The sequence below is a fragment of the Oryctolagus cuniculus genome, chromosome 12 (genome assembly GCF_964237555.1).
Source record: "Oryctolagus cuniculus chromosome 12, mOryCun1.1, whole genome shotgun sequence".
NCBI classification, from domain to species: domain Eukaryota; kingdom Metazoa; phylum Chordata; class Mammalia; order Lagomorpha; family Leporidae; genus Oryctolagus; species Oryctolagus cuniculus.
In genome coordinates, this window is record NC_091443.1 from 39,943,319 (window position 1) to 39,966,566 (window position 23,248).

Here is a 23,248-nt window from a genome sequence, read left to right on the forward strand (position 1 = left end):
TTAAAGGTAAATATTTACATATACAGATTGAGTATCCTTTATGTAAGATGCTCAGGATCAGAAGTGTTTCAGATTTGGAAGTTTTTTTGATTTGGAATACTTCCATAAATTTAATGAATTGAACATTCTTAATGCAAAATCCAGAAATCCTAAATGCTCTGAAATCTGAAACTATTTGATTGTCATGCGAGCATTCAGAAAGCTTTGGATTTCAGAGTAGTTTGGATTTTTGGATTAGGGACACTCATTTTCTAAGTAAACAGAAAAGTCTGGAAAGACAACAGAGTAATTTTATTGAAATGATAGGATTATAATGGTTTCTTATACATCTTTTTTGCTTATCTATTCTGACTTTTCTATAATGAACATAGTTATCTGCACGTTTTGCATGTTGATCCTCCCTATAAATTGAATTAGGAAGAAATCCATTTTTAGTAGACAGAATGTATGTATATAAGTAATTTTGGCTCTGTACAATATGGATTATAAATGATAAGTGAACTTGAAAAGCTTATGTGTTAAAACATACTTTGGACTATAAATGTAGTTAGTATAAATTTTCAGCAAGGGTTTTTATTGCTGAAGTGTTTAACAATTACATTTTAGGATGTACCATAAACTTAACAAATTTTGAGCTCTTTTACTTATTTATTTTTGCCTACAGATCCTAATAGCTACTATCACCCATCTGTTGCCAAGTACCGAAGCTTCATCTTATGAAATGGACAAGAGGGTAATTTTTAATTTTTGTTTGATGTTTAATTTGTGATTATGTAGTAAAATAAATGTGTGTGTTTACATGGTGAAAATTAATTCACCTTGTACTCAGAAATCAACAGTAGTATTAAATATGTCTTTCCATTAGGTATAACTAAATTTTATTTCAGTTTAAGTTTCATAACCATTTGATAGTGTGTGAATGTCAAAGTTGCCAGGAACCTTGGAAGGCATCCTGTCTACTTAAAACTATCTTAAATCCTCCTGAATTATGGTCTTGTCCATGCTGGCAGTTAATTCTGAGATATTCCTCTCCTCTGAAGGCAATACAAAAGCAAAATATTTCCAGTAAGCAAAGTACATGTAAGATGTAGAGATACATTACTTAGGAGAAGACATTGCCTTTGTCTACCAAAAAGTTCTACGTGCATCCTTTAATTATTTCAGATATTGTATTTTTCAGTTCTAGATTTTCTTTTTGAGTTCTTCTTAACACTTTTTATCTTTTTCCTAAAATTTTTCTGCATTTCTTCCTCAATGATAGAATTCTTCTCTTACAGATTCTTTAACACATTGTAATTAAAGTCTTCATCTGCTAAATGCAATATGTGGATCATCACGAAATCTGTTTCTATTGAATTATTTTTCATTTGACTATGAATTCCATTTTCCTGTTTCTTCATATTTGTAATATGTTAATTTATTTAATTTCATATCAAAAACTATACATAATGTGTTGTAGATGGATATGGGCTGCCCAGTATAGTAGCTAGTAACCACATATGGCTTTAAGTTTAAATTAAACTAAAAGTTCACGTTAAAAATTAAATTCCACATTTGCACATTTCTTGTACTCAGTAACTGCATGGGCAAATATAGACCAGTCCTGTCACTGCACACAGTTGTGTCAGACAAAGCTGCTCTAAGTTCCACTAGTTTTTCTCTGAAGATTACTCTGTCCCTTTCCCTCGTCACATTCCATTCTTAGGTTCTGTTCTCCAGGACTCAGTGCTACTACCTCTATTTTGTACCGTATTGAAATCTTACTTGTGTTTCATTTAGCGTTTATGTTCTGCTCATCAATTATAGAAATATGGGCTGATGCCACAGCTCATTTGGCTAATCCTCCACCTTGCGGCGCCAGTACCCCAGGTTCTAGCCCCGGTTGGGGCGCCAGATTCTATCCTAGTTGATCCTCTTCCAGTCCAGCTCTCTGCTGTGGCCCGGGAAGGCAGTGGAGGATGGCCCAAGTGCTTGGGCCCTGCACCCCATGGGAGACCAGGAGTAGTACCTGGCTCCTGGCTTCGGATAGGCGCAGTGCACCAGCTGTAGCGGCCATTTGGGGGGTGAACCAACAGAAAGGAAGACCTTTCTCTCTCTCTCTCTCTCTCTCTCTCTCTCTCTAACTCTGCCTGTCAAAAAAAATTATAGAAATATGAAGCTACAGTTCTTTTTTTTTTTTTTTTGACAGGCAGAGTGGACAGTGAGAGAGACAGACAGAGAGAAAGGTCTTCCTTTGCCGTTGGTTCACCCTCCAATGGCCGCCGTGGCTGGTGCGCAGCAGCCGGCGCACCACGCTGATCAGAAGGCAGGAGCCAGGTGCATCTCCTGGTCTCCCATGGAGTGCAGGGCCCAAGGACTTGGGCCATCCTCCACTGCACTCCCAGGCCACAGCAGAGAGCTAGCCTGGAAGAGGGGCAACCGGGACGGAATCCGGCACCCTGACCGGGACTAGAACCCGGTGTGCTGGCGCCACAGGTGCCACAGGCGATTAGCCTAGTGAGCCGCGGCACTGGTAGGAGCTAGTTATGTATCTGAATGTATTCCCAGTAATTTTCTGTGTTATATACGTGTCTGTTACACTTTGCTTTCCAAATTTTTTTTTTTTTTTTTTTTTTTTTAATTTTTGACAGGCAGAGTGGACAGTGAGAGAGAGAGACAGAGAGAGAAAGGTCTTCCTTTGCCGTTGGTTCACCCTCCAATGGCCGCCGCTGCAGCCGGCGCACCGCGCTGATCCGATGGCAGGAGCCAGGAGCCAGGTGCTTTTCCTGGTCTCCCATGGGGTGCAGGGCCCAAGCACCTGGGCCATCCTCCACTGCACTCCCTGGCCATAGCAGAGAGCTGGCCTGGAAGAGGGGCAACCGGGACAGAATCCGGCGCCCCGACCGGGACTAGAACCCGGTGTGCCGGCGCCGCAAGGTGGAGGATTAGCCTATTGAGCCACGGCGCCGGCCCTGCTTTCCAAATTAATCCTCTTTTCCATATAACGGATTTCATGAGTTCAACTCAGAATTTTTTCTTTCCCTTTGTATGTTCTATAAATCCCATTTGGACAGGTGGTGTAACTCTTAGTAAATTCTTCATCTTTCAAAGAAACATATTTAGGTTGGGTATCCCTTATCCAAAATGCTTGAGGTTATGTTTTTGAATTTAGAGATTTTAGATTATGGGATATTTGCATATACATCATGAGGTATCTTTTTGAATGGCTTAAATCTAACCAAGAAATTCACTTATGTTTCATATACATCTTATTCATGTAAGCCTGAAGGTAATTTTATATAAGAATACCTCAGACATTCTTGGAAAGTGGAATTAAAAGATGGGTGTACTTTGGTGTAAAAAATTTGAAATCTGCTACAGACCCAAAGAAAGTTAAATCACAGAAGTTCACAAAGTTGTTACTATCAGAGGTAAGAGTTGGAACTAAGATTGGTAGTTAGGTGCTGAAGTCCATATTCTTTTTATTTGGAAACATTAATTCAGAAGTTGCATTTGAATTTTAAGCTGGAATTTTTTTCTTTTAACATAATCTTAGTTGTAAAATTACAAAAAAGGGGACAAATAATTCATTTTATTATTTACCACATGTGCTTGATCCCTCTATATGTATATAAAGAAATGTATCTACTTTAATATTTTTCCAACAACCAAGCAATTCTCTTATGTAATGTGTCGTCCCCCTCTTCATGGAGGAACGACACAGGACCCTGCGCTGTTCTTTTGTCTGCTCGGCCCTTCCCGGGTTTGCTGCTGGTTCTTCCCGGGTTGGCTACTGTCCCTTCCACCTCCGTGGAAGGGCGGTTCCCCCTGGCCACTTTCCCCACTTCCGCGGGGGAGCGGCACACCGCCGGCCGGCTCTCTCGGGGGCTGCACAAGTGTTCCTTCAGATAGATGTTCCCCTTAGATCTTCCTGGTGCATGTTGTCTCTCTCCTCCTTGTCGCTCCCCCTCTTCGTGGAGGAACGACACAGGACCCTGCGCTGTTCTTTTGTCTGCTCGGCCCTCCCCGGGTTTGCTGCTGGTTCTTCCCGGGTTGGCTACTGTCCCTTCCACCTCCGTGGAAGGGCGGTTCCCCCTGGCCGCTTTCCCCACTTCCGCAGGGGAGCGGCACACCGCCGGCCGGCTCTTCTCGGGGGCTGCACAGGTGTTCCCTTAGATGTTCCCCTTAGATGTTCCCCATAGATGTTCCCTGGTGCATGCCGTCTCTCTCCTCCTTTATAGTCCTCCTCCGCCAATCCTAACTCGGCTGCCCACACGCCGAGTACGCTGCTCTCCTCCAATCAGGAGCAAGTCCTACAGTTTATTAGCTGAACTGGAGGCAGCTGTGCGGAAGCTGTTTACTTCTCTCCCAGCGCCATATTGTGGGAGAGCAGATGCATAGAATAAGTCTTAATTCCAGTAACTCAGTCCAGTCCGGATTGCTCCCCACAGATCCCCCTTTCTTTTTATTTTTTGGCGTTGATACGCGCCTGTCTTCGGTGTCCCGCGGCACACACTCTGCTCTACTTGCTAGAGTTGCCACAGGCTCTTACAAGTCCTATGAATCAGGCAAACCGAATCCGGGTCCTCTCTTCGCCATGTTGTGAGGAGGTTTTTAGGCGCTGATGCGTGCCTGTGTTCGGTGCCCTACAGCGCATGCTCTGCTCTGCTTGCAGGGGCTTACAAGCCCTAACAATCAGGCAAACCGAATCCAAGCCTTCTCATTGCCGTGTTGTGGGGGAGACTTATTAGTGTTGGTTCGTGCCTATCTTCGGTGACCTGCAGCTCATAAGCTGCTAGCTGCCGCAGGTGCTCATCGCCTCACTTAATCGGGGCAGACCGAATCCAAGCTCTCTCATTGTTGTATTGTAGGGAGGCCTTTCTATTTCTCTATTTCTCTATCTCCGGGCATTCCTATTTCTCCCATTTTACTTCTGTCTGCCAACATTCCCATTTCTCTCACTCCACTTCCAAACTTCTGTTTCTCTTATCCCCGCAGCTTCCCGCTCTCATTCTTATCCCCGCGGCTTCCCGGCTGCGCCCGCCCCGAGGCTGCTTCTCGGCAGCTTTCCGGCTCTGAGCCGCTTCAGCCCGCGCCTCTCTCATCTGCGAGGCTTCGCGGCTCTGCGCGGCTCGGCTTTGCGCGCACACTCCGCGGTCTCCGCGCTAGCCCCGCGTTCCCTATGTACTTGAGCCCCGCACGCTCTGTCTGCGCGCGGCAGCCTCCGCGAGTCACACAGCGTAGCTTACGTGTCCGCCACTAGCATTCAATCTAAGTTCCCCGGGCTAGCCTGGCGAATTCAACCCAGCATACGTCTCCGCCCCACGGTTTGGCTTCCCGTCCTTTGCTCCCCGGGCTAATCAGACAGATCCCAATCTGGCTTACATTTCAGCTTCTGGTTTCAACTTTTCGCCCCCTATTCCCGGGCTAACTTGAGAATCCCAAAGTGGCTTTCGTTTCCGCCTTGGCCTGCCCCCCGCGGCTTCAATTTCCCTAACATTTTTCTCTACCCGGTATGTTTCCCCAAGCTTTCCTCCAACAATACTCCTCCCTCATTTCTCCTGGCCTCTCCCCACAGTCCGTATCCGAGTCTGTTTGTTCTAGCTTTCACTTTCGCTTTCGACCTTAGAGATTTCTCCCAGCTTCCCCCCGTAGTCCGTATCCGAGTCTATGCCTAGGCTTTCAATAGCTTCTTCCGGCACCTTTTTCGTCCGGCTTTTCCCTAGGCTGTTTGCTAGTCTCTCTCTCCGGTAATTTCCCTAGGCTGTTTGCTAGTCTCTCTCTCCGATATTTTCCCAGTTCTTCCCGTTTCTTCCCTCCTAAGTTTGCTATCCGTCCTAGGCTTCATATCCGAGTCACGGCACCATTATGTCGCTCCCCGTCTTCGTGGAGGAACGACACAGGACCCTGCGCTGTTCTTTTGTCTGCTCGGCCCTCCCCGGGTTTGCTGCTGGTTCTTCCCGGGTTGGCTACTGTCCCTTCCACCTCCGTGGAAGGGCGGTTCCCCCTGGCCGCTTTCCCCACTTCCGCAGGGGAGCGGCACACCGCCGGCCGGCTCTTCTCGGGGGCTGCACAGGTGTTCCCTTAGATGTTCCCCTTAGATGTTCCCCATAGATGTTCCCTGGTGCATGCCGTCTCTCTCCTCCTTTATAGTCCTCCTCCGCCAATCCTAACTCGGCTGCCCACACGCCGAGTACGCTGCTCTCCTCCAATCAGGAGCAAGTCCTACAGTTTATTAGCTGAACTGGAGGCAGCTGTGCGGAAGCTGTTTACTTCTCTCCCAGCGCCATATTGTGGGAGAGCAGATGCATAGAATAAGTCTTAATTCCAGTAACTCAGTCCAGTCCGGATTGCTCCCCACACTCCTTTATAGTCCTCTTCCACCAATCCCAACTCTGCTACCCACACGCCGAGTACGCTGCTCTCCTCCAATCAGGAGTAAGTCCTACAGTTTATTGGTTGAACTGGAGGCAGCTGTGTAGAAGCTGTTTCTCCCTTCTCAGCGCCATATTGTGGGAGAGCAGATGCATAGAATAAGTCTTAATTCCAGTAGCTTAGTCTAGTCCGAGTTGCTCCCAGTTGCTCCCCACATAATGGCAGTACAGTTGTCAACATTAGGAAATTAACCTTAGTGTTATATATCCTATATATCTTATTCATATTTTGCTGGTTATTTCAAAAATGTTCTCTGGCAAAAGAAAATCCTAAATCTTTGCATGCAGTCACTGTGTCTGTTTTTATCATTTTCTAATCTGGAAAGGGTCCTCAATCTTTCGATATGCAGTCTAGTTGCTTAGAATGTCCCACCATTTGGGTTAGTGTTCCATCATGATTACATTACTAAATTTCTCCATTATTAGGTTTAATTTAAACATTATTGATAGGAACACTTCAGAAGATACTGTATACCTTTTAGAATCTTATGTCAGATGACATATATATCAGCTTCTCCCTTTACTGATTGATGCTAACCTGAATCATTGAGTTAAGGCAGCGTCTACCAGGCATTTTCACTGTAAAGCTATAATTCAACCCTTTCTAATTAACACATATTTGCAGGAAGATACTTTGTGACTGAATAATATCCTGTTACTCCTTAAACTTTTATTAACTGGTTTTGCCAACCACTGATGACTCTCAGCAGAATGAATTATCATTATGGTAGTTGCCAAATGATGATTTCCTGATTTTAATCTTCCTTCTGCATTCGTTAGTTAGCTTTCTTCTGTTAAAGAAAGACTTTCCCTTCTTTCCTGTCCATCTGATTTCAGTGTGGGCTCATGATTCTTAGTATATGCATGTGTTGTCATCTGTAATGTCTTATTTATTTTGGTGTTTAAAGTTCTTTAAATTTAGCCAGTGGAGGCCGGTGCTGTGGCTCAATAGGCTAATCCTCCGCCTTGCGGCGCCGGCACACCGGGTTCTGGTCCTGGTTGGGGCACCGGATTCTGTCCCGGTTGCCCCTCTTCCAGGCCAGCTCTCTGCTGTGGCCCGGGAGTGCAGTGGAGGATGGCCCAAGTGCTTGGGCCCTGCACCCCATGGGAGACCAGGAGAAGCACCTGGCTTCTGCCTTCATTAGCGCAGTGTGCCGGCCACGGCGGCCATTGGAGGGTGAACCAACGGCAAAGGAAGACCTTTCTCTCTCTGTCTCTCTCTCTCACTGTCCACTCTGCCTGTCAAAAAAAAAAAAAAAAAATTTAGCCAGTGGAAGCCCCTTCAGAGTAGCTTCCTTTTGACAAATCTCCGTTATTGTGTGGGCATTTTCTTTATCTGTCACCATAAGATTTTTCGGATCCTTCTTGTATTATCTGTGCCTCAGTATTTGAATTAGTCATTTCTCAAATGAACTCTAGTTCCATTGAGTGGGAAATGGTATTCAGAAATCAGCATCAACATCTGAGAACTGGGTATGCATATTGCTGTAGTCTATTTTAAGACCCTCTCAGCAACCAAGCTAGGAAATAAAAATGTATAAACAGAAATATATACATAGGTATTTTATACCCACATATATTTACATATTTATTTATATGTCTGCTATGGACTGAATATTTGTGTCTCTCCCAGGATCCCTATATTGAAAATGTAATCCCCAAAATGATGCTATTTTGGGGCTTTGGGAGAGAATTTGGCATTAGGGGGAGCTTCATGTGTGAAATTAGTGGCCTTGTAGGAAGAGAGATGGTATCTCTCACATGTGAGGATACAACTAAAAAGTGGATGTGTACAAGCTGGGAAAGCGACCTTCAGTGGGCACCAGATTGGCTGGCACTTTGATCTTGGACTTCCCAGCCTTCTGTACTATGAGAAATAATTCCTCTTGTGTAAGCCACTCAGGTGTTTGTTTATTATGGCAGCCCAAGCTGTCCAAGACAGTATATAACAGTGCAAGGAGGTTCAAAAAGTTCCTGGAAAATGCATGTTATGAAAAAACTTTTGCAAAGTTCAATATTCTTTACACCAGAGTAAGCTTATGTTTTGATTAAATTTTTCTTGAACTTTTTGAAGTATATTCTTGTATATGTAAAACTTTGAGTTCATTTTGATACCTCCAGTTCTAATTGAATATCACAGGATTCAGTCTGTCTTTCTCCCTTTTCCATATTTTTGAAAAGATTTATTTACTTATTCGAAAGTCAGAGTTACACAGAGACAAGAGAGGCAGAGAGAGAGAGAGAGGTCTTCCATCCGATGGTTCACTCCCCAATTGGCCGCAATGACCACAGCTGAGCCAATCCGAAGCCAGGAGCCAGGAGCTTCCTCCTAATCTCCCACACAGGTGCAGGGGCCTAAGGCCTTGGGCCATATTTCACTGCTTTCGCAGGCCACAGCAGAGAGCTGGATTGGAAGTGGAGCAGCCGGGTCTCGAACCGGCACCCATATGGGATGCCAACGCTTCAGGCCAGGGCATTAACCCGCTGTGCTACAGTGCCAGTCCCCCTTTTCCATATTTTTTAACTCCACGCTCTAATAATAAGAAACTGGGCTCCTGTATTCTAAATTTATCTGTCGTAAATTTACCTCTTGATGCAATTCTGGGGCAGCAGGTGGGGAGCAGTTTTAGAATCATCAACTCATTCCTTTATGTGGTTTTGATTTCTTTTTTGTCTTTACTGAGAGTTTATTAGTAAAAAAAAAAGTTTGTAACCTACTTGGGTTACTTGCTCATGTAAGAAAAAGGGGGCACAGAACAGAGAGAAGACAGGGTACAAATTTGCGACCAGACTAAAGTTATTCAAAGAAAATAAATCCACAGAGGTGGGTGACCAGCTGCCAGCGTGGACTCAGACTGAACATGTGGCAGAAGGGCCAGACCCCAGCAGGCTGGGCCTTTTTGTATCTAACATGGGCTGTGAGTAGGGGCAGGGAGCAGTAGCTGGAGGTGAGCTTCTCCATACAGGTTCTTCAGGTTGCGTGTGCTGGCTTCCAAACCCGGGGAAGAATGTAGGGAACAATACAGGATATGAGATTGAACCGGTCTTTTGAAAGAAGGCAGGGGTAACATGAACCTAAAATGGCCGAGACTTATGTCAACATCCCTCCTCCCCCCTTCAGTGTGAATATATGAATGATTCATCTAAAAAACAGTTTGGGTCACTTTTTTCTGTTTGTTTTCAGTATTAGGGTTTTTCCCTCTCTCCTGTTGTTTTTATTTAGTCAAGGTTTATCCTTTCTTTCTTTCTTTCCTTCCTTCCTTCCTTTCTTTCCTACCTTCTTTCTTTCCTTCCTTCTTTGTTTCTTTCCTTCCTTCTTTCTTTCCTTCTTTCTTTCTTATTTTATTTTATTTGAAAATCAGAGTTACACAGACAGAAGAGAGGCAGAGAGAGAGAGAGAGAGGTCTTCCATCCAGTGGTTCACTCCCCAATTGGCTGCAACTGCCAGGGCTGCGCCAATTCGGTGCCTGGAGCTTCTTCCAGGTCTCCCACGCGGGTGCAGGGGCCCAAGGACTTGGACCATCTTCTACTGGTTTCCTAGGCTGTAGCAGAGAGCTGGATTGGAAGTGGAGCAGCTGGGACTAGAACCGGCGCCCATATGGGATGCTGGCGCTTCAGGCCAGGGCATTAACCCACTGCGCCACAGTGCTGGCCCTTATCCATTCCTTCTTTATTGTACAAATGAACAGATGCCTGAATATTTTCTCTTTGTTAATTCTTTTTTTTTAAGGTTTATTTTATTTATTTGAAAGAGCTACAGAGAGAGGTAGAGACAGAGAGAGAGGTCTTCCAAAATCTGCTGGTTCACTCCCCAGTTGGCCGCGATGGCCGGAGCTGTGTCCATCCAAAACCAGGAGGCAGAAGCTTCTTCTGAATCTCCCATGTGGGCGCAGGGGCCCAAGGACTTGGGCTATCTTCCACTGCTATCCCAGGCCATAGCAGAGAGCTGGATCAGAAGAGGAGCAGCCAGGACTAGAACTGGCACCCATATGGGATGCCGGTGCTTCAGGCCAGGGCTTGTAACCCAGTGTACCACAGCGCCGGCCCCCCTCTTTGTTAATTCTTATGTGAACATATTCTAGATAGTCTTTTTGTCCCTTAGATTTTTCAATGGAAATTACAACCTGGAAATGTACAATACATCAGCTCATCTGGGTGGTAGTGTCCCCTTGTATGTATGTACCATAGTTCAGTCAACCTGGATTTGAACATACAAGTTGTTTTCAGAATTTTGCAATTATACATAGTTCTGAAGTGACTAACTTGGTGTTTATGTATTTTTGCATTGTTAGTATACTTTCAGAATATTTTCCTAGCTAAACAAATATGTAATTTTATTAAATGTTGGCATTTTTACCAGTAAACTATGAGAATGTGTCCACTGATCCCCACCAGAGAGCTGGTCATATTTTTAAAATTCTTGCTAGTTTGATAGGCAAACAGTGGTATCTCAGTGTGGTTTTCACTTACATATTTTCCGTTTGCAAATTAAGTTGAACATCTCATATTTAGTGATGGTTTAATTTTTATTTGTTGGAATTACCTATCTTTTCACATTTTCTGTCAGCTTTTTTGTCTTTTTCCCTCAATTTTATATATTAAAAAGACTAGCCTTTTATTATAAATGTTACAGTTACTTTCTGCCCTTTTTTTCCCTCTTGCCTTTTGTCTTTGTTTATGGTGGGTTTCTTGTTTTGAATGAAGAGGAGTCATAGAAAACTACTTACTTTTATGTTCTCATTTTATCAGTCATTACTTTCATTGTGTCTGGATTTTAACTCACAGTTAGAAAGCTTTTCGCTGTACTCTACATAAAAGAGGAATTTGCCTGTGTCGTCTTCTGGTACTTGCAATTTTTCATTATGTAAATTTTATTATCCCTCATCCATTTTGAGTTTATTCTGTATGTTTTGAGTTATGGGTCTAATTTTTGTCGTTTTTCCATATCAATCACCAGATTTGTGAGTATTCTATATTAAAAATTTCTTTGCCTCTTAGCAAATAATTAAGTTCCATATTTATTTGGATCTGTTTCTCAGATTTCTGCATGAGCAATTTTCAGCTTTTATGGTGATGAGATCTCTTTAATATTGTTAAATTTTGTTGAGTACCTTAAATAACTTGTTCTGTAGGATGTTTTTGCCACTTGATTCATCATATACTAACCGGTGTGTTAAAATGTCCTAATATTCACATTTCTTTATTTCCATGCATCTTTTATGGTTTTTGCTTTATAAAAAGTCACTGTATTATTTGATATGTAACTATTCGTAAACTTTTTATTTTGAATTACCAATTTTAGCATTCTGTTTGGTTTGAGATCTAATTTGCCTCATATACCTTTATACAACCCTTTAATTTTAGCATTTCTGAGTCTTTTTGTTCAATTGTATCTCTTGAATACAACATATGCTTGGTTCTTCCTTTGTGAGCCAAATTGAAAAATCTTTTTCTTGTATTAGGCAGTAAATCCATTCTGATGAGACATAATTTTGCTCTCACCTCTATCATTTTATTTTATGATTATTATATATTTTATATTTTCTGTTTGTTTCTCTGCATAATTTATTTCCTTTGTTCTTTTGTGGTTTTTTTTTCCTGTTTTTGTTTTAAAGATTATTTAATTTGAAAGTCAGAGTTACACAGACAGACAGATCTTCCATCTGCTGGTTCACAATGACCAGTGCAAGAACCTGGCTCAAAGCCAGGAGTCTGGAGCTTCCTCCGGGTCTCCAAAGTGGGTGGTAGGAGCCCAAACACCTACACCATCTTCTGTTGTTTTTCCCAGGCCTTTAACAGGGAGCTAGATCAGAAGCGGAGCTGCCAGAACACAAACCAGCACCCATATGGGATGCCAGCATCGCAGGCGGTGGCTTAACACAGTGCGCCACATGCCAGCCCATCTCTCACACTTTCTTTAACCTTTCTCTTTATCTACTTTCCATTCTCAAAGTTGTTTCAGTGCCCCTGAGTTAGATATTTTTTAAAAGACTTATTTATTTGAGAGGCAGAGTTACAGAGATGGAGAGACAGAGAGATCTTTCAAATACTTATTCACTCCCCAAATGGCCCCAACAGCCGGAGCTGGGCCAATCTGAATCTAGGAGCCAGGAGCTGCTTCTCCGTCTCCCAGGTGGGTGCAGGGGCCCAAGCACTTGGGTCATCTTCCACTGCTTTCCTAGGCCGTTAACAGGGAGCTGGAATGGAAGTGGAGCATTCTTGACTCAAACTGTCACCCTTATGGTATGCTGAAACAAAGAGGGTAGGGGCTTAACCTACTATGCTGCAGCACCAGCCCCCTAAGTTACTATTTTTTAAGAATTTTTGAATGTTATGGTTAGAGGTGCAGTAAGCCTGTGATGAAAATAAGTTGAAATTATGTTATTGAAAAAAATTAAAGGAAAAGAAGGAAGAAGGGGGGATTGAGGGAGGGATAGAAGGACAAAGGGAAGTATAGTTATCTTTTTAGAATTATATCTATGTAATCAGTTATCTTTATATTAATAAAAGTTTTTAAAATTATTCTTCTCTAGGTACATTATAATTCAATAATCATTTCTAATATGATATATTCTTTTTTCTTGTTCTTTTCCTGACTTGGATTAAATCTATACTTCTTGGTCTATTTCTTTTCTTAGTTTTTAAGTTTTTGGTTTAAAATGTGTGCACCCCTCCCAATATATCTAAAATGCTTGTTTGAAAATACTTAATTCAATTTAGAATGTTGTATTGATGTTTTCTTGGGCTACACAATTTGTTTTAAGGGAGAAATTCCCATCAGTTGAATTGCTTAGACTCTGATTTTCTGTTTCTTTTAATAGTATCTTTGTATAGATGAAGACTATGCCTTTGCATTTCCATACACAAGGTTGAGGACCTGGGGTGGTTTACAAGATTCCTAGTTCAAGAAGAGTTCTCTCTTCTAACAGTTTCATGAAGAATATGTCTGTGTTTGATAAGCTTTCTGTGAAGAGTTATACATCTATCATTTTTTTTTTAAGATTTATTTTATTTATTTGAAAGAGTTACAGAGAGAGGTAGAGCCAGAGAGAAAGAGGTCTTCCATTTGCTGGTTCACTCCCCAGATGACTGTAATGGCCAGAGCTGAACTGAGCTGAAGCCAGGAGTGAGGAGCTTCTTCCAGGTCTCCCGCATGGGTGCAGGGGCCCAAGGACTTGGACCATCTTCCACTGCTTTCTCAGGCCATAGCAGAGAGCTAGATTGGAAGTAGAGCAGCTAGGACTCAAACCGGCACTCATATGGGTTGCCAGGACTGGAGGCTGGGGCCTTAACCCGCTGTGCCACAGCACCAGCCCCAGGTCTTATCACTTTTAAAAAATTGTTCTTAAGTCTTACTGGATCCAAATTTTCCCCTTTTGTTTTTTCTTTTCACTACATACAAAATGTCTTACTATTGCCCCCACATTTTTTTTATACTCATGAGGTAGAAAGACAGAGATAGAGACAGATAGAACTTCCATTTGCTGGTTTACCCCAAAATGTCCACAGTGGCCAAGGCAGGGCCCACGGCCAGAGTCAGGAGCTGGGAACTACCTGCTGCCTCTTAGGGTCTGCATTGGCAGGAAACTGGAATCAGGAGCCAGAGCCAGGAGTTGAAGCCAGGCACTGTGATATGGGAGATGGGCATCGTAACCTGTACCTTGACTGCTAGACAAAACATCTGCCCCTTTCATTCCTTTTGAACATTCGTCTCTGCTAAGCATTATCTTTCCTGTAGGTGCTTTTGAATTTCCTTCTTTCCATTTAGTACTCTGATTTACTAGTATAATTTTTTTTTATTATTCTCACATTCCAATGGGACTTTTTCTTTCTGCCTTAGTTTTAGATCAGTCTAAAGTTCATAGCTGGTTCCCATCTTCTCTTTTTTACAGTTTTTCTTCGTGACAGCCAGCATGGGAAAAGAGACAAATTTGGATATTCCCAGTTTTTTGCTAGAATTTACTGTACATTTTACAGATAATTTAAAGTTTGAATATTTTCTCTTCTGGTTAAATGAAGGCTATGGATTTTATTGTTCTTGTGGAGGATGTGTTGGGAAATTTATACCATAATTACTCCTTGAGTTGGAGAGTTCATCCTGACAGATTAATAAATCTGTTGTTGCTGTGTGATTTGTCACTTTGATAGCACTGATTTTCACTTTCATGGCATTCTTATGATTCTTTAATGAATCTTTGTCTCTCTGTCACTCTACTTTTTCAAGTAGATAAAAATAAACAGACATGTAAAGTAAAATGGATACTGCTGTTTTGCCCCACATTTTGGATAAAAGTATTCTATTTTTAGTATTTAATTGTTTGAAAGTATACAATGAGAAGTTTCATTTTGTAAAATAAAAGTTTCAAAAAATACATAAGGTACTATTGGAAAAGGAAATTAGAGTGATTATAATACTCATATATATATATATATGTTCTATTTCTTGTGCAGTTCATTAAATGATATTTTTAAACTCAGTATTTTTACATTAAAATATTTTTAACATTCCTGTCTTTATTATGCTTTAAGATTTCATTGTACTTTCCAAGAAATATTGTTGAGAAACTTATAATAAGGTTCATTTACAATATCTTAAGATTTAGGTCTAGGTAAATATTAGTAATGGAACTTAGAGTTGATGATTCATAAAATACATTTTGGAAACCTAAGAATAGGAAGGTGAGTTATTAAGTATTAAGAATCCCTTATTTTATCAGTTTGCAGTTAAATGATTTTTTGCTGTTACAGTTGGTGGTATCCTTACTTCTGTGCCTCCTGGACTGGATCATGGCCTTACCTCTAAAGACACTACTGCAGCCTGTCCACACAGCAGGAACAGAAAATGATAAAACAGAAAAATCTGTCCTCAATTGCATTTATAAGGTATACTTCCTTGTTTAGTGTTTGTTTGATAAGCAAAGGTTTTTAAAACAAAGAAGTAACATTTCTTAGTATAGCATTTTCATTGTTTTAGAGCTGGATATTTCCCAAGAATCTAGATTTAACTTAGAGTTCGTAAAGGTAATTGAAAACCACCTTCACTGAAGGAGCAGACACTCCACTAAGCCATCAGAAGAGAAAACCAACAAGTATTTCCACAAATGTGAAGACAAAAAGTTTGATGAAATGCCTAAAAGGGAATTCCAAAGAATGGTAATAATATTACTCAAAAAAAAAAAAAGAAAAGTGAAATGCAAATTCATGACTTAAAGAAACCCATACATGACATTAAAGACAAATTTTCCTTTGAGATAAAGTGAAGAGAAATCAAACTGAAATATAAGGAATGAAGAAATTAATATGTCAAATAAAAAATACAGTGGAAGGCCTCAACAGCAGACTTGGTGAGGCAGAAGAAGGAATATCTGAGCTACAAGACAAATCTTTGGAAATGTTTCAGACATTAAAAAAAGGAGATGAAATGAGATAAACCAAATAGAGTTTATGAGATCTATGGGATACTATCAAATAACCAAAAGTACATGCCTTAGGATGTTTGGTAAGAGACAATGAATTAGAAGGCCTATTCAGTGAAATAATAACAGAAAACTTCCCCAATTTGGAGAAAGAAAGAGACATCCAAGTACAGGAAGCACATAGAATTCCTAACAGAGATGACTAGAAAAGATCTATGCCACAACACATTATATTCAGATTTTCAACAGTAAAACAATAAAGAAAAGATTCTAAAATGTACATATGAGGAACACCAGATTACCTTCAGAGGATCTCCAATGAGACTCACTACTGACTTCTCATCAGAAACCTTAAAGGCTCGGAGAGAAAATGGAGAGAGATAGTTCAAATCTTAAAAGAAAAAACTGTCATCCTAGAATAACGTACCTTGCAAAGCTGTCATTTATGAATGAAAGTAAAGACCTTCCAAAACAGAAATTGAAAAAATTTGTCACCACTTATTCAGCTTTACAAATGACATGTAAGGATGTGCTACACACAGAAATACAGAAAGATAGTCATCATTATGAAAGAATATTAAGGCAGAAAATCTCCTAGTAAAATTACAAAGGAAATCCAAAGCAAACAGTAGGAATAGTTAGGGGACATTGGCAAGGCCAAGTCATTATTTATAAATAATAACCTTGAATGTCAATGGCCTAAATTCTCTAATTGAAAGATACAGACTGGCTGAATGGATTAAAAACATGAGACCCAGGGCTGGAGCTGTGGCGCAGTAGGTCCAGCATCCACCTGCGGCACCAACATCCCATATGGGTGCTGGTTTGAGTCTTGCTGCTCCACTTCCAATCCAACTCTCTGTTGATGGCCCAAGTGGTTAGGTCCCTGCACCCGTGTGGGAGCCCCAGAAGCAGCTTCTGCTCCTGGCTTTGGATCAGCTCAGCACCAGCTGCTGCAACCATTTATGGAGTGAACCAGTGGATGGAAGACCTTTTTTCTCTGTCTTTCCCTCTCACTCTAACTCTGCCTCTCAAGTAAATAAATAAATCTTAAAAAAAAAAAAAAAAGACTCATCTGTTGCCTACCAGAAACACACTTCACCAGCAAAAATATACACAGACTAAAAGTGAAGGGATAGAAAAAGATATTCCAGGCTAAGAAAGCTAAGAGTAGATGTAGCCATCCTAACATCAGACAAAATAGGCTTTAACACAAAAACTGTTAAAAGAAACAAATAAGGTCATGTAATGGTTAAGGGATCAACTCTACAGGAAGATGTGACTATAGTAAATGTATATGCATCTAATGCCAGGGTGCCTGGCTATTTAAAACAAATGTTAATAAATCTAAAGAGAGACATAGACTCCAGTACATTAATAATGGGGAACTTCACACCCCACTTTCATCAATGGACAGATCAGCCAGGCAAAAAAAATCAATAAAGAACAATAGAGCGGGGTGGGCGCTGTGGCGTAGCCAGTAAAGCCGCTGCTTGCAGTGCTGGCATCCCATATGGGCGCCAGTTTGAGTCTCAGTTGCTCTGCTTCCAATCCAGGTCTCTGCTGTGGCATGGGGAAACAGTAGAAGATGGCCCAAATAGTTAGGCGCCTGCACCCACGTGGGAGACCTGGAAGAATCTCCTGGCTCCTGGCTTCAGATCAGCCCAACTCCAGACATTGGGGCCATTTGGAGAGTGAACCAGCATATGAAAGAACTGTCTCTCTCTGCCTCTGCCTCTCTGTAACTCTGCCTTTCAAATAAATAATAAGTAAATCTTTAAAAAAAAAAAAAAAAGGACAGAGCTAATCTACACTATGGACCAAATGGACCTAATGGATATCTACAGAAATTTCATCCCACAGATGCATAATACACATTCTTTTCATCAGTGCATGGAACTTTCTTGAGAGTGGATCAAGTTCTAGGAAATAAAGCAAGTCTCAACGAATTCAAAACACTGACATAATGCCAGGTATCTTTTTCTGACCACAATAGAATGAAGCTGGAAGTTAACAAGAAACTTCAGAAAATATGCAAACACAAGAAGACTGAACAACACACTCAAGAATGAGGTGCAGGTCATAGAACAAATCAAAAAATTTCTGCAGATGAATGAAGATGATAATACTACGTATCAAAACCTATAGGGTTTAGCAAAAGTAAAGTTAAGAGGGAGATTTGTAACAATTAATGCCTACATCAAGAAATTGGAAAGGTGTTAAATAAATGATCTAATAAGGCATCTCACGGACCCAGAAAAACATGAATAAACCAAACCCAAAATTAATAAGAAGAAATAATTATTATTAGAGAAGAAATAAACAAAATAGAGGCCAAAAATAATACAAAAGATCAATGAAATGAAGAGATGGTACAACAGACACCACAGAAATAAAAAGAATCATCATGAATTACTATAAACAACTATATGCCAACAAATGGATAGATTTCTTGTCATATACAGTTTCACCACATAAATAAAAAGAATCATCATGAATTACTATAAACAGCTATATGCCAACAAATTGGAAAACCTAAAAGAAATGGATAGATTTCTGGTCATATACAGTCTACCAAAATTGAGTCACAAAGGCATAGAAAACCTAAATAGACCAATATCCAAGATGTAGATTGAATCAGTAATAAAGACTCCCCTCACCCCCATCAAAGAAAAGCCCAGGACCAGATGGCTTCACTGCTGAATTCTACCAAACTTTTAAAGAACTAATTCCAATTCTTCTCAAACTATTCAAAACAATTCAAAGGGGAGGGAATCCAACAAAATCCTTCTATGAGGTCAGCATCACCTTACTACCTAAACCAGAAAAAGATATAACAAAGAAACAAAACTATACACTATTATCCATGATGAACATAGATGCAAAAATCCTCAACAAAATACTGTAATTGAATACAAAACATATCTGAAAGATCATTCACCTGTACCAAGTGGGATTTATCCCTGGTATTCAGGGATGGTTCAACATACACAAGTCAATAAATGTCATATGTCTCATCACATTAATAAATGTAATATATCACATCACATTGGAATAAAAGCCATAGATTGGGGCCAGTAGGTTAATCCTCCGTCTGCGGCGCTGGCATCCCATGTGGGCACCAGTTCAAGTCCCAGCTGTGCCTCTTCAAATCCGGCTCTCTGCTATGGCCTGGGAGACCAGTAGAAGATGGCCCAACTGCTTGGGCCCCTGCACCTGTATGGAAGACCCTGAAGGAGCTCCTGGCTCCTGGCTTCAGATTGGCATAACTACAGTTGCAGCCATTTGGGAGTGAACCAACAGAAGGAAGAACTTTCTCTCTATCTCTTTTCCCTCTGTCTGTAACTCTACCTCTCAAAAAATAAAATAAAATAAAATCTTAAAAAATATATTATTATCCTAATAGATCAATAGATGCAGAAAAAGGGTTTGATAAAATATACATCCTTTCATGATGAAAACCTTAAGGAAATTCAGTATAGAGATAACATTCAAGCCAATATATCACAAACCCATAGCCAGCATCAAATTGAATGGATTTTCACTAAGATCTGGAACCAAACAAGGATGTCCAATTTTACCATTGCTATTCAATACATTTCTGGAAGCTTCAGCCAGAACCATTAGGCAAGAAGAAGAAATCAAATAGATACAAATTAGAAAGGAGGAAATCAAATTATCCCTGTTTGCTGATGACATGATCCTATATATAGGAAAACAAAAAGATTCCACTGTGAGACCATTTGAAGCTCATGAGAGAGTTTGGTAAAGTTGTAGGACATAAAAATCAATAGCTTTATATATACAAACAATGCCATGGCTGAGAAGGAACTTGTAAGATCAGTCCCATGCACAATAGCTACAAAAAATTTTGGGTTTTTTTTCTTTTTATTTTATTTATTTTAAAGAGTTACACAGAGAAAGGGATAGACAGATCTTCCATCCACTGATTTATTTCCCAAATGGCCACAACAGCCAGGATTGGGCCAGGCCGAAGTTAGGAGCCAGAACCTTCCTGTGGGGCTCCCACATTGGTGGCAGGGGCCCAAGCACTTGGGCTATCTTCCACTACTTTTCCCATGCCATTAGCAGGGAGCTGGACTGGAAGTGGAGCAGCAGGGACATGAACTGGTGCCCATATGGGATGCTGGCACTGTAGGAAGCAGCTTTACCCACTGTACCATAATGCTGGCCCATTCAAAAAAATCTAGATGCTTTGGAATAACTTTAATCAAGCAGTTGGAAGACCTCTACAATGTAAATTACAAAACATTAAAGAAGGAAAGAAGACAGCAAAAAAGTGGAAGAATCTTTCATGACTGGATTGGAAGATTTAATACCATCAAAACATTCACACTACCAAAAGCAATTTACAGATTCAGTGTGATCCCAGTCAAAACCCAACAAATCTAGAAGAAATGCTGATAAAATTCATATGGACAAAAGAGACCCTGAAGAACTAAAGCAATTTTAAACAAAAGCAAAGCCAGAGGCATCACAATATCAGATTTCAAGACACACTACAGGGAAGTTATAATCCAATGGCCTGGTACTGGCACAAAAATAAACTTGTGAGAAGCATCTGCACTACAAACAGAACACTCAACAAAGCAAAGAAGCAGCCAAAAGAGTGGGAAAAAATATTTGCAAACTATGCAACTGATATAGGAGTAATACCTAGAATATATAATGAGCTCAAAAAACTCCACAACAGCAAAACGAACAATTTGGTTAAAAAAATAGGCCAGTGGCACAGCTCACTTGGCTAATCCTCCGCCTGCAGCACCGGCACCCTGGGTTCTAGTCCTGGGTTCCAGAGTCCCGGTTGGGGCTCTGGATTCTGTCCCAGTTGCCCCTCTTCCAGTCCAGCTCTCTGCTGTGGCCTGGGATGGCAGTGGAGGATGGCCCCAGTGCTTGGGCTCTGCACCTGCATGGGAGACCAGGAGGAAACACCTGCACCTGGCTTTGGATCGGCACAGTGTGCCGGCCGTGGTAGCCATTTTGGGGGTGAACCAACGAAAGGAAGACCTTTCTCTGCCTCTCTCTTTCACTGTATAACTCTGCCTGTCAAAAAAATAAATAGGCAAAGGATATGGACAAGCATTTTTCAAAAAATGAAATTCAGATGGCCAAAAGACAGATGAAAAAATACTCAAGATCACTAGCCATCAGGGAAATGCAAATCAAAACCACAATGAGATTTTGCGTCACCCTAGTTAGGATGGCTCTTGTACATAAATCAGAAAACAATAAATACTGGCAAAAAATTGTGGGGAAAAGATACCCTAATACACTGTTAGTGAGAATGTAAACTAGGACAACCATCATGAGACACTGTATAGATTTCTATGCCATCTGAAAACAGGTCTGATCATATGACCCAGCATTCCACTCCTGGGAATTTACCCAAATGAAATGAAATCTGCATATGAAAGAGTTATCTGTACCCCCATGTACAATTCACAAGAGCTAAGATAGGGAATCAATTCCTAAGATAGGAAATCAATCCCAATGTCTGAGTTGATGACTGGATAAAGAAAGTGTGGTATATATACATTATGGAATACTACTCAGCTGTAAAAAGGAATGAAATCCTGTCTTTTGCAAAAAGTGAATGTAGTTAGAAACCATTATGCTTAGTGAAATAAGCTAGTCCCAAGATGACAAATACCTTATGTTTTCCCTGATCTGTTACAATTAATAGAGCACAAAAAATTGCTATATGAACAAAATTGACATTTTGAGAATTGATTTGTGTTTACAGCCCTTGTCTCTACTGGTGAGACAAGTTCTTTATTGTTTGTTGAATTATTTACTTAGTGAAATGTTAAGCTTTGCTTATAAAATAAACTGAAAATATGTCATTGTAAAAATTAAAAGAAAAAATAAGAAAGGAAAGAGGAGGAGTGTGGGAGCATGGGCAAGAGGTAGTGTAGGGTAGGAGTACCACTGTTCTCCTAAATCTGTATTTATGAAAAGCATGACAAATTTATATAATTTAAACAATTTTAAAAATAAAAGTAAATTCATATATAAATCTAAAAAAAAGTACTTCCTATAAGATACTGTTGTTTTTGCTGAATTGAAGAATCATTTCTTAGATTTTACTCATTTTTTAAGAGTTATTAAATTTTACCTTAATAGCTAAATTTAAAAATATCTAAAAATGTTGCCAAGTTCTTTTGTTACCTGTTGACTTTTTTCTCCTTTTATTTTTACTTATTTCCACTTGAAAGTAAAATTTGGAATTTTCTTTTCTCTGTTTTCAGGTTTTACATGGGTGTGTTTATGGAGCTCAATGTTTTAGCAATCCAAAGTATTTTCCAATAAGCCTGTCTGATTTGGCATCTGTAGATTATGATCCTTTTATGCATTTGGAGAGTCTGAAAGAGCCTGAACCTCTACACTCTCCTGATTCAGAGCGGTCTTCTAAACTCCAGCCAGTAACAGAAGGTAAAATGAATTCTTTAGAGGACAATATCACTGCTTGGGTTCCTGCAAGGTTTGATTTAATAGAGGAGAAGAATGTGTCTTACTTTGATTGTTTATATAACCACGTATATTCTAGCAGAAGTTCATTTATTTATTTACTTATTTATTTGAGAGGTAGAGTTACAGATAGAAAAGGAGAGACAGAGAGAAAGGTCTTCTATCCACTGGTTCACTTCCCCAAATGGCCACTACAGCCAGAGCTGAGCTGTTCCAAAGCCAGAAGCCAGGAGCCTTGAACCTTCTCCAGGTCTCCCATGCAGGTGCAGGGGCCCAAGCATTTGGGCCATCTTCCACTTCTTTCCCAGTCCACAAGCAGAGTTGGATCACAAGAAGAGCAGCTAGGACATAAACTGGCACTCATATGGGAAGCTGTTGCCACAGGCTGAGGCTTAGCCTACTACACCACAGTGCCAACCCCCGGAAGTTCATTTGTAGTGTAAGATATATCTGTTCATGTGCAATTACTAATACTATATATAATAATGTTCCCTTTGTTATCTGGCTATGTTATTCTTAGAGTTTCTTTTTGATATTATATATATATCATATGATTTACATAGAATGAGAGAACTTTGGAGTCTGACAGACCTGCTACTGAATTTTGACTCCCAATTGCTAAGTAACTATTTTCTTATTTGTAAGTTGAGAATAATATTAGTTCCTTTGTAGGGTTGTTTTGAATACTAACATTTGTAAAGCACTCTGCACATTTCTTGGAAAAGAGTGAACTCAGTAGCTTTCTTTTAAAATCCCAGTTGGTCTATATTCAAGAATTCACTTTCTGATACAAGAGAAAAATATAAACAAATAACCTTATGAGTATAAAAAGAAAAGTATATGCAAGATACTGAATATGGTACATGGGAACACAGCAGAGAGTGAAGAATTTTCAGGAAGGGAACACACGATAAAATTAGTATTAAGAGC

At 40.5% G+C, this 23,248-nt stretch overlaps 1 protein-coding gene across 8 annotated transcripts in view; it reads left to right on the top strand.

The window, feature by feature from the left end:
• RALGAPA1 (Ral GTPase activating protein catalytic subunit alpha 1) overlaps nt 1-23,248 on the top strand; it is a 269,311-nt gene that overhangs the window by 158,727 nt on the left and 87,336 nt on the right. For all 8 annotated transcript variants that reach the window (XM_051822764.2, XM_051822761.2, XM_051822766.2 and 5 more), the window contains 3 exons: nt 665-733; nt 15,162-15,296; nt 22,099-22,282. In XM_051822764.2, the coding sequence (XP_051678724.2) occupies nt 665-733; nt 15,162-15,296; nt 22,099-22,282 (388 nt within the window). The remainder of the gene's footprint in view (nt 1-664; nt 734-15,161; nt 15,297-22,098; nt 22,283-23,248) is intronic.